This window comes from Cololabis saira, chromosome 12 (assembly GCF_033807715.1).
Source record: "Cololabis saira isolate AMF1-May2022 chromosome 12, fColSai1.1, whole genome shotgun sequence".
NCBI lineage: Eukaryota > Metazoa > Chordata > Actinopteri > Beloniformes > Belonidae > Cololabis > Cololabis saira.
The window spans coordinates 33,690,347-33,708,332 of record NC_084598.1 but is presented as its reverse complement, the minus strand read 5'-3'; the positions used below and the strand labels follow the sequence as shown (position 1 = coordinate 33,708,332).

The window sequence follows — 17,986 nt, the reverse complement described above, 5'->3', positions numbered from 1 at the left end:
ATGCAACCCAGTCTAGATCAAGTTTAGTTGTTTTCTTGGCAGCTACTGTTGGATTTACAGTTGGTTTTGTTTTGTTTTATTTTCTTCCTAATGTGATTAGACACTTTCTATTAAAATTCACAGAGAAATGACATTTACGAAGAGCAAGTCATTGGTTTTCCAGCAAACTATGAGTACAGTAGAATCTAAAAGATGATCACAACACCTGGTAAAACCACGCGCAGCTGTTACTTTCAGATGTTCCACCTGGAAATCTCCTCAGTCTGTTGACTATTGCAGCGTCTACTGAAGTATTATACTGGTTAGCTAAAGATATAATACAAGTACTGCTTGAAAGTGCAGATAAGAAGCTTGGCACAAGGTTAGTTTTGTGTTTTTGAAAAAGATACTGTAGATACACATGTAAACAAAGACACTATCCCCGACCTAGCTGAAACCTTCCCATAAACGGGAGAGGCCTTTAAAAATAGAACACACCTGTACACAAATAGAAGCAAATATATAGAAAATACATTTACACGTGTATAATATACAGTAAGTTTCATAACCCTCTGACTAGTAATAACACTCTTCAATCAAAAAAATATATGTTATGTCACAGAAGCAACACCGTCTGACACATGTGGCTGGACTGAGTCATTCATGACTGGTTTTCATGTTGTGAATGGGCCAAAGCAGGAGTTTTGCACCACAGTGTTTATCCCAAGCCACCATGACACCTCTTAAATGGCTCAAATTTACACAGACTCATCTCAATGGGGTGGCCTGTTTTATTGATTCTTCTAAGGGACTGAGTCTGAAAACCACAAAAGTGAATTGCTGGAAATCACCCGTCAAACACCCAGCAAAGCCCACTGTTTAATCTGTACATATTGCTGTCTGCAGCCAAAAAAAAAAAGAAATGTTTACAATTGCAGAATTGTATTTGTGCTTTGAACAAACCCACAGCACAATAAAAGGTGGATTAACAGACAACTTCCACAAGAGCTCCATAGCACAAAGGTAATCAGAGCATGACAATGGAGTTTGCTCATCTTGACTTGAGAGACAGTTGGAACCAATTTGGAGGCAGCAACGTGGCTTTTCTTAATCCTTTTGCCTTGACCAAACACAGTAAAGATGTCAGATTAAAAAAAAAAAATAAAATAAAGAAAAAAAAATACTGAAAAAAACCTTTGCTCACACCACTTCAGCATAAATCATAACAATTCACTCTTTCACATTTCCTGCACATCCTGGCTGTGATTGCTGTAATTCTGATATGTTTGAAATATCATCCTCAAGTATCGAGCAGATCTAAGCAACAGATTTGGTAAGGGAGTCCCTTCGTGCTTAGATCCTGTATCAAAATAAAAAAGGAAAAGGAACTGAAGCAGATCACTTTGATCCCAAGAGTTCCATTCTCCACAAAATATGGTTCATAATCTTCAACTTGCTAACTATAAACTTACAGGTTGCTTTCATAACACATTATTTTAACTTTAATTTGCCAGTTGCAAAGCTTGCAGACTGGCCAGTGTCACCCTGGGCATGCAATCATTATGTGTGAACAACAAAAGTTGCATCAACATGCTTGTCAATGTTTTCCTGAGCCATCTCTGAGTGCTGACTGATATGTAGCATACCAAATACCTGTAGCTGTCAAGGGAATCACCATTAGAGTAACATTCAGAGCAAAGCAAGAGAAGGGAATACCCCAAGACAATGGGAAGAAGCTCTAGACTTTTAACAAAACACAATGGACCTCACAACAATTCAAACAGGCAGCTAGTTTTTCCATTCCATAACATTGTTTTACTCATCCCCCGATTATCTTTAGAACAAACCCTGCTGCCCATACAGTATGTGCTGATCTAGTTCTTTACCCAAGTTCTTTGAATTTTCTTTTTTTTGCTTATATTTTGTACATATAGCACAAACAGCTTGCACCACTTGTTTCTTTCCCTCACCCACTTTCTCATAAACAACTTGTGTTTTGTGTTAATCTACACCTTGGGTGACCAAGTTGTTGTCAAATCTTGTCAGTGCAGGAATCTGCCAACCCTCAAAATCATGCAGCGCCTTGGATTCAAATGTAACTTGTCAAAAGGGAACACATTTTGAGGTCTAGTGGAGCTCTCCGGTTACCATTCGAGTGGGTATTAATTTTCAAACTTCTTTAGTATTAATGCACATTACTATGGTTGGACCAAATACCATTTTATGGACTTTAGAGCTTCAGTGGACGAAGCCCAGTCTAGAAGAAACACAATACTGCTTGCTCTTGGTGGAGGGACGAAAAATTGGGTACCTGGAGCTACACTCAAATGGCAAGGGGAAATACCACTAGAGCATGCTGATGTTTTACGTTCCCAGCGGATTATGCCCTGACTGTGAATTACTAGACCCTGACCCCAGCACCAGGTCCATATTAACCCTCATGAATGCCAAGCCCAAGGACTGACTGTGGGAATGCCCATCTCACAGGGGCAACTAGTGCTGATGGACAGCGAACTAGAGGCCCAGATAGACGCAGAGGCTGGGCAGACCTGAGACAGTATCACGGCAGTGTCCTATCATGCCAAGCAGTGCAGTCTGTTGCGCATTTTTCTCTTCAAAGTGCTTATGAATTTGCTACCGTGGGGTTTGTTGAAGTCTGCACCACGGCAGCCTTTAGTGTGTTTTTCCAATAAGCCAAATTAGATACAAATTTCACATAATAAGCAGGGGAAGTGGGCACTGGGTTGGTTTGCATCATGGGCAGATGATTTTCTCAACTCAGGGTGGGATTAATTAAACAGTGGTGTTCGGTGATCCATACTTCCACTGTCAGGGCTGTGGCAGGCTCTTCTGTGTACAAAAATAGACAAAACTATTCTGGCTTTAAAATGGGACCTATAGATACAATGATTTAAAGTTGTATGTCCATTAAAGCATATACCATTTCTTTTTTTCCACTGTCTCTCTTCCCATCTAATAGAATAGTGATTCATATAAATATCTTTTAGACTCTTTAGCAACACGTTTCTACTATTTCAAAACATATTCAAATACATTTCTAGCATTTTTTTTCAAATAAAAAAAGAACAACAACATAAAAAACAATGTAGGTGGAATTCATACAGGGTTAATATAACACTCTTTGTTTAGTCCTTCAGTTGTTGAAACTTCCGTCTTTTCAGGTTGCGGCACATATTGGCATTATTGGCACATTGTTCAGAAATACAGTCGATCCTCCAGCCAAAGCAGCTCCTTGGGCTCCTTGGTTGAATGTCACGTTATCATTGAGACATCCGTGACGTCCACAGTCTTGCTCCATATATCCTTGTAAATAGATCTATATATAATCTATATCTAAATGACTGTATGTTCCTGGAAAGATGGATTGGCAGCATTGGTGCTGCTCTGTCTGTGATCTCTAGAAAAATAAATATCTTCACCAGCGTCCATGGACTATTTTACAAAAAGAGTTGTTTTGTGTATTTCTTGTCTCCATTGGGATCCTGTGAAAAAGAAGAGAACAAAAGTCCAGTTATCCCCTCATAATGAGGCCAATGCACAATACATAAAGATGGAACTTTTAAAATGAGCCATCTTCCCACTAATTTTAGAAGTGTCCAAATGTGGCCTGCAAGACCCAGGTATGACAGCTCCGGCTCCAGTCAGTTGATAAAAACACAACACATGGGTGCTAATGGTTATTTTTCGATTAAGATGCTGCACTCTATTCTGAAAGAGTGAGCACACATACACTTTACAGAATCATGTTTACCAGTGAATGCATTTTATATGGAGACTCAGAACTGTTTAAAAAAATCTACCACAAAGAGACAAGGCTGATTGATTTTACTTGACTGCAAGACAGCCCATTTCTCATTTTCACTGTAGCTGTCAGCACTAAGAAACTACCCAAACTATCCCAGAAAGTTGCGATTATTAGAAATGGTGATCTGTTGCAGATTGATGTATACAGTATATGGACACTATCACTTCATGCTGTCAAAGCTTGCAGGCTTTTTTATCCTGGGAGATAATGCTAATTACGTAACATCACTCCATTTCTAGCAAGCTGCAGCCCCCTGAGCAATGAGCACAAACACAATACGGCTTGCAGTGGGAAAGGATTTAATCAGCTTTGTCATGGGATAACCTCCTATTTTCTGATAAGCAGATTGCACACAACCAAAAAATGAAAAAATATACTACAGTTCGTTTGTTTTCATTTTTTTTCTATTCAGACAGCTTATTAGATTGTGTAGTTTGAGTTGTTTTGCACCGTTATTTTCTCCAGGATAGGAGCTGCTAATATTAATAATAATAATATTAATTAATAATAATTCAAATTAGGATAATAGCATAGTAATATCATTAGTATAGGAAGCTACAGTTGACTTACAGCTAACCTTTGGTTTGCTTTGTGGTGCAAGTTAACAGTGGCCGCAAACAACCAGAACTAGTTTAAATGAAGGATTTTTTATTTTTTTTTGGTTAATAGACTAATCACGTGTGTCTCCTCCTGTCATCTTCATGTAGTATTCTTGTCATTTTATCAAACCAGAAGGAGCCGAGTCCAAACCCTTTCATACACGTACCATGTGTGCAACACAAAATAAGTGTTTTTATGTTCATGTAAGATGTACGTTTTAAATATTAGTACAGTCTATAACTGCAGCAAGTGGTGGCCAGTTGAAACAAGCCACTGCTTAAAGCCGTAAGCTCTATTGTATTGTATTGTCATCTTTATTTCACATGTGAACAAATAAACAACAAACAGAAGAAAAGGAAAACAAAGAAAGCAAAGCAGTTGCACATTGCCACTAAATTAGAAGAAAGTAACTGTATATAAATAATATAATTAATAATATCAAATTTGCACACAAAAAACACAAACAAGGATGCATCAAGCATTTTGAAAGACTGTGTGGGCACACGGTAATTTACGACTCAATGATGGCATTTTTTTTAAATTCGTATATTTGTATTGATTTTCAATAGTAGGCTGGGCACTGCCTCTTCCATAGCCCATAACCCATCCATACCAAGGGCCTATTATTGATTGTAAAATTGTTTGAATTTTACTTGAATAGCATAAAGATAATGTAACTTTTCCTACTTTTCCACAACTACACCTTTCACTTCATTGATAAAGAGGAAAAAATGAAACAATCAACTTGCATCTTTGGTCAAACTCTTTTCACGGGTGTACCAGTGTTACTAAAGAAAAAAAAAACAACCAGATTAAACACAGTACTTCTGGTTTTAAAATATTAATGAAGAGCACACCGTGGAAAGCAGAGCTGAGTAATGTGTGCCCAGACTACATTACTTGCAGGCAATATATATTCCTTTGTAAATCTGGGTCAATAGCAAACGTAACACCTCCCCCCAGGCTCCCGCCAACACTCTGGGGCCAGAGCATGTGTTTAACACTCGCACTTTGAATTTCAAATGACAGACCATTCTGGCATACATCGGCCGTGCATAAAAAATTTGTCCCACTTCAGTGAAAGTACCCCTTTACTCCAAGAAATGTTCTTACTCTCTTGGAGCAAAGATGCAAATGGAACTATAAATATTAATGAAAATGTTTCAGATATTGAGAGAAATAAATAACTGTGACCATCCGGTTTGTTAATAGGGTTACATGCTTGATTAGTCTTTAATCTCCAAAATAAAAGACCTGTGATACTGCTCTGTGCTGGATTTCTCAATGCATTTTCATCACTGTGCAGAAAATGGAAAGGAGAATAATCATGTCACAAATAACAAACATATGCCAAGTTCCTCTCTATTCCCAAAGTGGGGCAGCATTACCATGGGGATTGAGGTGGCAAAGGCTCAGATGATGATTCGGGGGGGGGGGGAGGATACGCACCGGAGTGTGAAAAAGCCTCTTCCACCCACAGAACACGATCAAGGACTTCAGCTCGTCAACAAGAGATCTCAAACCATTTGTCCGACACAAAGGCCACAGGAATCAGTTGCCTTTCAGTGGGGGAGGGCCTGTTGGGTAAAATACAAGATGTTAAAACATTAAGATGATTGGTTTTGTAAAGATGTTGTTGCAATGATTTTATGTACTGGATCCTCTAAGATCCAATGAGGTTCCTAGTTACCCTTCAGTCAGCTCTGTAATATTGTCTCATACCGATGCAGCCACTTACAACTGCCACTGTCAAAGCAATTTTTACCCAGGAGGAGTAAAAGTTTAAGTTTTTTATTTTTTTCCAGCAGGTACTTGAACATGTTAAATAAATTGTGCCATTCAATCCGGTTTTCACTGCCAACAGTTGTAAAACAAGTGATAAAGCAACTCCTGGTTGAACCAGAGACCATCAAAACTATGAGCGGCGTTTGTAATCTGTTGAGCTATACACCCCTCGCTGTTAGCATAAGGACCACCAGATTATCCACACTGATACCATCAAAGTATAAAGGACACTCTGCTCGTGGAGGACAGTAATCCTATTTGCTTCCGCGAAAATGTGTTGAAGCTGGAATTTATGGTAAAAACGTTTTTCATAAAGAATTCTTCTAGCCCACTTTAATTCCATTACAATCAAAAAGTGGGTTTCCATCAGTGGGGGTCCTCTACTTTACACGGCCTCGGCTGTTGGAGCATGTCTCTATTACTAGTAACTGACCTCGCAGTGAGAGTATTTGGGAACTTCAATGGTGCCATAATTATTCCCTGCCGAGGGAAGTACTTCAGCATGGCTCCAAAAACTGCAGGGTGCAGAGCTAGGTTGATTTTTGTACTGATTGTTTATGCTGTAGTCAGGATATGACAATATTTAGCCATTTTGATGTCCCCTTCAAGTTTCAGTCATCTGTTCTCATTCATCTCATCATATGCCAACATCACACAGACACACAGAAATGATCTCAGCTCCTTCAATGTTGATTTTGTCATTCCAGTTTTTTTTTCTACTTCTTTGCTGTCTTCTGTTTTATTAGTGGTGAATTACTCCTATCAACTGGTATGGAGTGGTAGTTTACTAAGTCAGTGAATCCTACCAGGTCCAACACTCAGTATGTTTACATGCAGACAAAAAGTCGAATTGTTGCCTTAATGCGACCGATATCAAATTTTTAAGAGCCATGTATACACCTTCGCCGGGCTGTAGTTGAACCAAACTGAAGCTCTTGAGATCGAGCTTTTAGTGCCAGAGAACGCAGTACTAAATCAAGTTATGCCGTCACATATACGCAACCCACGCTTAGCCGAGCTACTGACTGCCCCGGGACTCCCCCTTCCGGAAGTGACGAGACGTGAAAGCCAGAATATCAACACAGTAGGAGAAGAAGAAGACGAACAACAAACAAGGAACCGGAAGAACGCCAACTCAAAAATGCATGTGACGCCACCTAGAATCGCGGCGTCGAACGCGCTTCCCTCAATAATCGATTGTCTTCCCACACACGTATACTTGGATTTCTCGGAAACTCCAGTTTAATCCTTAGCTAGATTGTTGCCAATAGCTCGATTTATATAAAGCCACAATGGCTGCGGTGTCTGAAGAGGTAAGCCCTGTTTCAATTCAGGCCTCCTTAGTTTTACCCAGACTCCCACAAATGGAAACCCACTTTAAATCAATATTTTTGTATCTTTACTATATTCTGTGCATTACTTGGAAAGATCAGCTGGGTATTTCTAGCCTGCTAGTCAAAATCCCTCTATTCTGCCACCATTTTATTCCTTTCAATGTATTAGCCTCAAATACACAACTTACAGAAGCTTGACAACATTCAATGGTTTGAGTTTCCACAACCACTGCCCCTCCTGGTGGGCAAATAAACCTTTATAGTGACTGGGGTGTTTTCAATAAGGAAAGTGCTAACCATATCATGTGTTGTTGCGTTGGTATTTAAGCTACAGACCTTGCAAAAAACAAACTGGACTCATCATCAATGATGTGGTTTAGCATGAAAAGTGTGCCGGTAAAAATCCATCTATGATATTAGATTATACGGACACAAAATGAATGCTCATACCCTCCCTGTTATTGTAGCGACATGGATCTGTTGGAGGGTTTTGGACACACTGAGTAAGTGTGACCATCTTAGCTGGTCCTGCAGCTTAGATGACTGATACTGTTGTTCTCTCAAACAATGAACACAGTCAATACAGTACCAACTTACTGTTACACCACCCACACAATGGGTGCATGCTTTCTGTCGGTACACCTGTCGAATCAAATCACATGAAAAGGGGGTCGTCAGCATCCCCATAGAAGATAATTTAGAAAAAAAAGTAAAAGTTGCCATCTGTGCCATCTGAATAGCTGTCAGGAAATGGCACAGTAGAGACATCCTATTTCCCTGCATCTATAAACTGACTCATTACACAGCAATGAAAGTCAGTGGAACATGTTTTTTGTGTGCAGCTTGAGCGCGCTGAGGCACACTATTGAAATAAGTGTCAGGCAGATGGATGAAGAATGCAGAAATGGACAATGGTGTAAAAGGAAAACAATTTATATGTGTTGATTTGCTCAAAAACATCTCTAATTGAGGCTGACTGTAGCTGAGTGAAACAACACAAGCAGTGAGTGGAATGTGAAGATCCATTTTTGTCATTTCATTGTAATATATTTTCTGTCTTTTCTTCTCTTTTCACTTTTCAGGCTTAATAATTTAAGTAAATAAGTAAGTAAGTAAGTAAAGTTTATCTATATAGCACCTTTCACAGACAACGGAATGTCACAAGGTGCTTCACAAAAAATAAAACAACATCATAATAACATTAATAAAACACTACAATAAAAGTAAAAATACAATAAAAACAGGACGATACAGATAAAAAAGTGAATAGAATAAAAGTGATGGTCATAAAACAACCCGTCACTACTGATGTTTATGGGCTTGGAGAAACAGGTGGGTTTTAAGTTTGCTCTTAAAAGCATTGATGGAGTCCAGTGAACATAGAGATGGCGGGAGATCGTTCCAGAGCCAGGGAGCGTCTCCTCGCGTCTTAAAGTGGGTACGAGGGACCATGAGCAGGCTCTGGTCACATGATCTCAGCCTCCAAGATGGAGTGTAGACCATGCAGAGGTCTAAAAGTCAGCACCAAGATTTTAATGTTAAAACAAAACGGGACGGGGAGCCAGTGAAGAGTTTTTAAAATTGGGGCGATGTTGATGATGATTCACAACGCCAATCATGGAGGAGAAAGAACAAAGGGCCGTTTCGTCGCCCGGATCGGCGTCACGGGGGCCCCGCCCTGGAGCCAGGCCTGGGGTTGGGGCTCTTAGGCGAGCGCCTGGTGGCCGGGTCTTTGCCCGTGGGACCCGGCCAGGCTCAGCCCCAAACAGCGACGTGGGCCCGCCTTCCTGTAGGCCCACCACCCGCAGGAAGACCGTGAGAGGCCGGTGTGGGCTGGGTAGCAGTCGTGGCGGGGTGCCTCGACCCAATCCCTGGACCAAAACTCTCGCAGTGGGGACATGGAATGTCACCTCGCTGGGGGGGAAGGAGACGGAGCTTGTGCGTGAGGTTGAGAGATACCGGATAGAGATAGTCGGGCTCACCTCCACACATAGCTTGGGCTCTGGAACCCAGCTCCTTGAAAGGGACTGGACCCTCCACTACTCTGGAGTTGCCCAGGGTGAGAGGCGGCGGGCTGGTGTGGGCTTGTTTATAGCCCCTCAGCTCAGTCGCCATGTGTTGGAGTTCACCCCGGTGAACGAGAGGGTCGCTTCCCTGCGCCTTCGGGTCGGGAAAAGGACTCTCACTGTTGTTTGTGCCTACGGGCCGAACAGCAGTGTGGAGTACCCGGCCTTCTTGGAGTCCCTGGGAGGAGTACTGGATAGTGCTCCAACTGGGGACACCATTGTTCTACTGGGGGACTTCAACGCTCATGTGGGCAATGACAGTGATACCTGGAAAGGCGTGATTGGGAGGAACGGCCTCCCCGATCTGAACCCGAGCGGTGTTTTGTTGTTGGACTTCTGTGCTAGTCACAGTTTGTCCATAACGAACACCATGTTCAAATATAAGGGTGTCCATCAGTGCACGTGGCACCAGGACACCCTAGGCTGGAGGTCAATGATTGACTTTGTTGTCGTTTCATCTGACCTTCGGCAGCATGTCTTGGACACTCGGGTGAAGAGAGGGGCTGAGCTGTCAACTGATCACCACCTGGTGGTGAGTTGGATGCGCTGGCAGAGGAGGAGGTTGGACAGACCGGGCAGACCCAAACGGATTGTGAGGGTCTGTTGGGAACGTCTGGCTGAGCCCTCTGTCAGGGACGTCTTCAACTCCCACCTCCGAGAGAACTTCTCTCAGATCCCGGTGGAGGCGGGGGACATCGAGTCCGAGTGGACCATGTTCTCTGCCTCCATTGTCGACGCGGCGGCTCGAAGTTGTGGACGCAAGGTCTCCGGTGTCTGCCGTGGCGGCAATCCCAAACGCGGTGGTGGACACCGGAAGTACAGGATGCCGTCAGACTGAAGAAGGAGTCCTACTGGGCTATGTTAGCCTGTGGGACTCCTGACGCAGTAGATAGGTACCGACAGGCCAAGCGAGCCGCGGCTCGGGCAGTCCTGGAGGCAAAAACTCGGGTCTGGGAGGAATTCAGGGAGGCCATGGAGGAAGACTTTCGGTTGGACTCGAGGAAATTCTGGAGGACCGTTCGGAGCCTCAGAAGGGGGAAGCAGTACTCTGCCGGCACTGTTTACGGTGCCTCGACTGGGGACATCGTTGGACGGTGGAAGGAATACTTCGAGGATCTCCTCAACCTGACTGACATGCCTTCCATTGAGGAAGCAGAGAGTGGGAACTCTGGGGTGTGCTCATCGTAACTATGGTTCGTAAACTCCTCAGTGGCAGGGCACCGGGGGTGGATGAGATCCACCCTGAGTGACACTCAAATCACCTAAAAACTGGCTGATAGCTGGAATGACATCATCAGGGCCATTCACCAGCACTTCAGTTTTATCTGAGTTGAACTGCAGAGACACTGTTGTATCTGTACAAGGCACTCCATCAAGGATCTGAATCTCAAAGCCCTTAAAAGAACAGTACAGCTCGATATCGTCTGCAAATAAATGGTATGAAACATCAGCAAACTCCTGGATTTTCTTACCCAAGAAACCATTTTAACATCATAAATGTTTGACATCAACATGAGAACAATACATTGTCTTCTTTTAAAAACCATTATTGGAAGGTAACATATACTGGTTTCTTGACATCTCTTAAATCGCAAAATATTAATCTGTTACATTAACTATTACTTGTAGACCTATTGATTTTCATGTGAATCATTCCTCCACTGCTGTACCTGTTTCCGTTGTAAGTAGTCTTGTAGACAGGTGTCTGCTGGATCATCTCATCAGTGTAGATGGGCACGGCAGTCCGAACACACTCATGTGAGCACTGCAGGCTGTCATTGTAGGCAGTGAATATGTCCACCTTGCTGGGCACCCGGGCCGGGGTGAAGTCTGTCAGGTTTTGGCAGCTTTCCTCTTGCTGGTGGATCTTTCGCTGATGGCTATTGTGGCGGCCGTTTCCAGACTGCGCACAGCTACAAAAACACGCACCAAAGACAAGAAACAAACATAAAATCATACCTTGTACCTTCGGTTAATCTATAAGGATTTCTGCAGAAGAGAAGAGTTCAAGTAGCCTGGCCAGAAAAATCCTAAATCTTCTCCTCCTTTTGAATCAAATATTTGACTTTGATTTCCAGGAAATGGTTAACTTAGAAACCTAAATGTAACACTGCTAAATTTAAATTTACTTTGCAGGTATGTTTAGCTACCATCCGTTGGAGCTCATCAAAAGTCATGGCGAACCGATCAAATCAGTCTCTGGTTTAAAATGTTTTAAAACAATGAAGCCGGAGTGGCAACATAATCTGGTTTTAAACAGTGTAGATGGCTGCAGCCGAGGAATAGTGTTATTTTGAATCAGCTTTGATATTGAAATTTAAAGACTTGGACGTTTTCTTTGAAAATTGAACCTTTTGAAAACTGAAGTTGTTCCAACCAGATTATCGAGCTGCAAACACGAGAAATAAAAAACAAAGTCGCTGTAACTCGGAGTGTTGCAGCTGCAGGAGAAGAGACCGGTCTGGGTCCCAGCCTCCGTCAACGGGAGGAGAGACCGGTCTAACACTTTCTGGAGCCCTGCAGCACCTGCAGCCGACTCGATATAGGACCCTGAAAGTAGCGTAAACATTCAATAACAACTTTATTCATATATTGCTGAATCACATCAGTTCGTACCAGCCAACACTTCCGTAACATGTTAGTTATATTTTAAAAAGACTACTTTACAGAACCGGCTCTTTGCTGCAAAATGTATTTTAATGTTTGTCTGTTCAGACACAGTTATGGAATATTTTAAGGATCTGGCTTTTATCTCGAGTAGTCATCCCATAGGTTCGTCATGGCGACTGAGAGATGTCCGAGCTGTCAGCGGCTTCCGCTGAAGGGTTCATGGTGGTCCGAACCGGAGCATTGCTGGGACAAGTTATGGGCATCGATCCAGAAGGATCGTCTTGGTGACCTAAATCCGCTGATGATCCAGTCTTAGTCCTGGACCAGCAGATCGGTGTGATCTGATGCATCAGCAGTTTCTCTAACGGAGCCAAGGCTTCCATTGTGATGTGCGGGTTCCATCGTTGAGCTCCTGCCTTAGTATAGTATAGGACCCACAGATGCAAAAGAAATTAAAGCTGCAAGCAGCGATGAACGGGCCCTCGCGCATGCAATTTTCACAAATAAAGGTCAAGGACGTCTTTTGTGTCTCCTGAGCGAGTTTTATATCGAACGGACGATCCTTCTAGGAGTTCGTTAAAGTACGACACATGAAAATGTCATAAATTGCGCCAAAATTATACGATTAATTCAAAATGGCCGACTTTCTGTTCAGTTTCGGCCAAGGCGCCAAGAGACTTTTCTTTAAGTTAGGACATGATACAGGTGTGTACCGATTTTCGTACCGGCCTTCGCACTGTCAGTGCTCGGGTCCAAATTATCTCTGGATGCCATTGGATAGGCACGCAACCAATCAGACCCATCAGCGGAACACAGGTGAAGGACAGTTATTGCTTTTTTCAGTAAAAATTGTTGACCCAAGGTGGTGTTAGCAATCTGGAGCCTCTTGGTTGCTTTTGGATAAATATCACCCCTGCCCTGTTGCAGCTCTGTGCCATTGGACATGGAAGTGAATGGGGTTACCAAAACTATTTCATGCGGGAGAATCTTTGAAGTGAATGAATAAGACTGGCCAGGCTAGGTCTCTAAAAGGTAATAAGTGTGATATGAATTAAAAGTAAAGGAATCTTTCCTACCAGTTTTTAAGGACGAGTGTTGTGATCAAGGCTGCAATAACCATGATAAGAGACACAGTGATTGTGATTATCTGGTGAACTGCCAAACCTGAGGAAAAAAAAGAAAAGAAAGAGCAGATAATTACTAACAGTTGAGGAGGAAGTGGTTTCAGTCCAGCTGTTCAAGTTTTTTCCTTCAAATAGTTACATTTATACATCAAGATGAATCATTTGGTGTACAATACTTCCCATTGTGTTGGTCAAAAAGGCAATAAATACAACTCAACCCAAATAATTTGCAGACAGGAGTTGCTCACACAGAATTGGTATCCTCTCACCTTTATTCCACTCAAACTACTTTGTAGTTTTTGCCCTGAGGCTTTCATTTAAACATTGAATTAGAACAATTTATTTGACATGGTATATCAAATGAAATATTTGATCAAAAGATATTCCCGAAAGGTAATGTGAACACTTCAATGATCACTGAAATGAGAGAGGGTATAAGGAGACAGTGGATAAGCATATTAACTGATCTTTATGGAGAAGTACCACTTCCTTAAAAACAGCAAAGAAGTCCAGCTGTGGTTATGGTCATTGGATTAAACTTTTCTTTACGATCTGTTATGCATTTTGGTGCTACTTTGCTCCGGTTTTGTGATGCTTCATTAGAGGTTTAATTTTGCAAAGTGCTGAGAAAAGCAACTGAAAATAAGTCAATTACACAGGCATCTGATGGCCTTTTTACATTACACACAGCCTTCTGAACCATTTTAAATGTCAAAATACTGAATGGTGTAGCTTTAAAGAATTGTGGATGCCTTGTTAAATCCTAGATGAGCCTACTTAAAGAAGTATTTCTGGAACATTCCTGTATTCTGCTTCTAAACTGAGGCATTTAACCACAGTAAACATATGAAATGACAGCAGAGTGCAGCTCCAAAAGTTGCAGCTCATAATCATCAATTGTTAAAATTTAAGATACAGGGGGCTGTGTTTGATGTAACTCCACTTCTCTCTTTGCTATTTAAATGTCATTACTGAAAAAACATTAAAAGCCAAATACAATGGCATATAAAAGGATGGGGGAGCCAGTGACAGCTTCACACTTCAAATTGACTGGTCAGTGGAGAAAAGAAAATAATTGTTGAAGTCACTGCTTGTCGTTATTTACAAAAGTGATTAAAATACCTCTACATCATCACAATTTCTCTAAATAAAAAAGGATGAAAGCATTTATACACCTTTTTCTGCACACAACCTGCTATTTATAAAATGATGCGGTTAGAAAGTGCACACAACAGACCACATGCACACATTTTTTGTACAATTTTTGCAAAAAATCATTTGACAGAAACATATCATTGCAAGGGTGTCTGCTCTGGCTGTGGAGGACCTTTTCTAATGCGATTTTAAGAAGAGAACCTGTGATTACAGATTGTTCAGTTTTTCTGGCACCAGATAAAAGTAGGTCCATGTGCTGCTTTAAACATTGAAGGTCCATTTAGAAAAAAAGAAAAACAGCCATCAAACGGCTCCATCTGTACATCTGTGTCTCCCTCCTGATCATGTCCATGCAAGGCAGAATGATCCAGAATACAGGCTACCGTTCATTAGCCGCAAACGATAGTCCAAAAACTACCAAACCTCTTATGCTTTCTCAGCTTTGGGAGCTTTTTGTGCTTTTTTCCACCTAATGTTTTCTTTTTTTTTTTTTATCCAAGCAGGATCCTATGCTCTTAACTTTTTTGCTACTGTTACTTTGTCGTTGTTTTTTTGAGCCCACCAGTGTATTTTCTGTTTTTGTGTCTCAATTTTACATCCTGAAAAAATTTGCTCCCCCTCTTGTAACTTTATGGTGCAGTGTTTTCAATGCATACTGAATTGTGCGACGAGCTGAACGTGTGGACAAGACTGAATGAAAGTGGCTCCAACAAGTGTGACCTTATGAGTCTGGTTCAAGACATAATTATACATCTATAATTATATCCTGAAGGATTTGGACAATGAAAAAATGTGTTATACTGTTTCCTTTCATACACTTTCATACACATCACATCGGGTTTAACATAAAGTAATGAAGATGTTATCAAAGTGTAGAGTTTCAGCTGTAATTTAAGAGTATTCACAGGATAATTACAGCAATTTTTAGTGAAGTACCTTGGTTTTCAGGCACTCAAAAGTATTGGAACAATTGATTGTAAGGAAGTTAATTAGCCAGACATGGTCCATTCCAACGTCATCATAAAAAAGGTCTGGCATATGTCAGGTTTTAAGTTTGATTGGAACTACCAATATGAAGTCCAAGAGAAGTGCATGAGCCCATCGTTATACTGAAAAAAGTGGAAAAAACAACAATCTTTGAGAGAGATGTACCAATATGTTGATTTTGCTACATCTAAGATATTTTCTATCTTAAAAGAAAAAAAACCCTTCTGATCTCAACATCAAAAGTCCTGGAAGAACATGGAAGACAAGTGAAGAAAAAACAACCTTTGCAACATTGAGAGAAGTCAGAAATAATCTTCTTAACATAAGACAAGCCAAGAAAAACCAGTATCAGAGAAGAGATATATGGAAAGTATGGAAAAGGAAAGGAATGGCTCAGGAGCCAAAGCATAGCACATCATGTGTTAAACATGGCGGAGGCAGTGTTATGGTATGGTCATACATGGCTGTTAATGGAACAAACTCACTGGTGTTTATTGATGATGTGACTGCTGGCATACTATAGAGATAAAGTCTGAGGTGTACAGGGTGATACTCTACTAACATTCAGCCAAAGGCTACAAAACTGATGAGATGGCAATTCACTGTGCAGATGGCTAAACTTACTGTTAAAGTTGACTTTCTTTGAATGCTATTAAAATGAAGTGAGTAACCCAATGTTAACTCAGTAGAGCATCCTTTTCAGTTTTTGCAGACAAAACTAAGGGCCAAATCCACAAAGAATAGATTGCGCCCGCAAATAGCGCTGTGAATTGCGCCGCATTTGCGCCCGCAATTTGCCCTGCTTTAAGGTCCTATTCACAAAAGATTTTGCTCTAATGATATGCGGGCGCAAACACGCCCATAAAGTTTTGCAGCTGAGTGCAATTTTCCCTTGTCTGAGTAAGTGAGCGGAGCTGTTTCCAGTGTTCTCCATATTTCTGCACACAGATTGGTCCATAATGAAAACTGCAGAGAGCACAACAGCCTCAACTTTCACGTATTTGTACTTCTCTAGTATTTCCCATGTATGACATAAGCTAATGAAATGTCAAATGTTAAGAGGCTGTGCGCATTTACGCACAAGGCACAGCACCGGTAACTTAATTAACACCGGATCGGGATCAGATCAGGATCTGACGGTAATTCATGTTCTGTGTTTTGCTACACACACCTACAGGTCAGCTGTTAAACACACACATTCTAGATTTATATGTTTATATGGTGGAATTGTTTGTAATAAAGCAGCCCCTTACTGTATGGATGAATCCTGGGCTCCGTCCTGTTATTTTTATTTTTAAATCCGAGATAAGTCCACAACCCCACTTGATCTGACTGTCTACAGTCATGTCTGACTGTAGATTTCACCCTTAATAAATGAAGGCAAAAAGGAAACAATGACACTGCAACTGGTGACATACGCTAGGAAAATAAATTAAAGAAAGAAAGAAAGAAAGAAAGAAAGAAAGAAAGAAAGAAAGAAAGAAAGAAAGAAAGAAAGAAAGAAAGAAAGAAAGAAAGAAAGAAAGAAAGAAAGAAAGAAAGAAAGAAAGAAAGAAAGAAAGAGAAAACATCACAATGAAAATACCACGTGGGCTTTTTTACATCTAGGCGCCTCATCAGCCAGCTGCCTAGTGGCTGATCCAAGCCAATTTGTCTTTGTGAAACACTCAAAAGGACGTGGACGCTGTCATTTTGGGAAGGAAACAACCTTTTCCTCTGTGTCCCTGCTACCTGAGAAAATCCTATTAGATAATAAAACTAGTGTGGCCAGGGCTAGGTGAAAGGCAGCCCAGGTCAACCTTGGATTAATGATATCTCCAGCTGTCCTTTCTTTCCCAGTGCAATCACAGTCCCTTGCCTTCCCAAAGACGCATTAACTTATCAGGCATGCCATTCGCATTTCCTGCATATCCCCTCTCCATTCTCCAATTCCCTCTCTGTTCACTTCTGGCTGGTGTTGAAGCTGTTAAATAGAAAGTTTCTAGTTTTAAATTAACATCTGTTCAAGTTCCGACACAATAGAGCCTGTCTCTGACTTCTCAGTCGATAATTCAGGTGAGGGCTGGAAACTGTTTTCCCTATATTCACAGCAGACTAGATTTCAAATAAATGCAACAGAAGAAAAACTGACTGCATCACATTATAAGGATGAATTAAGTTGTATTCTATCCCAGATTACAATGGACATTACTCTATAATATTATACAGGAACCTGAGTGGCTGAGCTCGTAAACAAGAGCATGTTGTGTAGTGATGATGTGTAACAAATCTCAGGGTACTTAAGTCAAAGTAGCTCATTAAGAGCTACATCAGGCTGTCATTTGGGGCCAAAATGTGCACACAATGTTGGTATAATTCTTTAATGAAGCAAATGAAGCTCTGAACGTAAGGCTGAGCTACACAAACATAACATTAAGCCTATTATAACCTCATTTTCAAGGCAAAACGTTTAAGGGTGCGGGGATAATAGAGTTCATGGCAGACAAATATAAGTGCACAGGCCAATTCTATTTTCACACA

At 41.2% G+C, this 17,986-nt stretch overlaps 1 protein-coding gene across 1 annotated transcript in view; it reads right to left on the bottom strand.

The window, feature by feature from the left end:
- Positions 1–1,998: 1,998 nt before the first annotated feature.
- Positions 1,999–17,986, bottom strand: part of ajap1 (adherens junctions associated protein 1) — a 77,789-nt gene continuing 61,801 nt past the window's right edge. Inside the window, exons 3-6 of the mRNA XM_061735056.1 lie at positions 13,277–13,364; positions 11,261–11,503; positions 5,855–5,982; positions 1,999–3,482 (exon numbers count right to left, since the gene is read on the bottom strand). Coding sequence (XP_061591040.1) covers positions 5,910–5,982; positions 11,261–11,503; positions 13,277–13,364 — 404 coding nt within the window. The 3' untranslated portion in view covers positions 1,999–3,482; positions 5,855–5,909. The remainder of the gene's footprint in view (positions 3,483–5,854; positions 5,983–11,260; positions 11,504–13,276; positions 13,365–17,986) is intronic.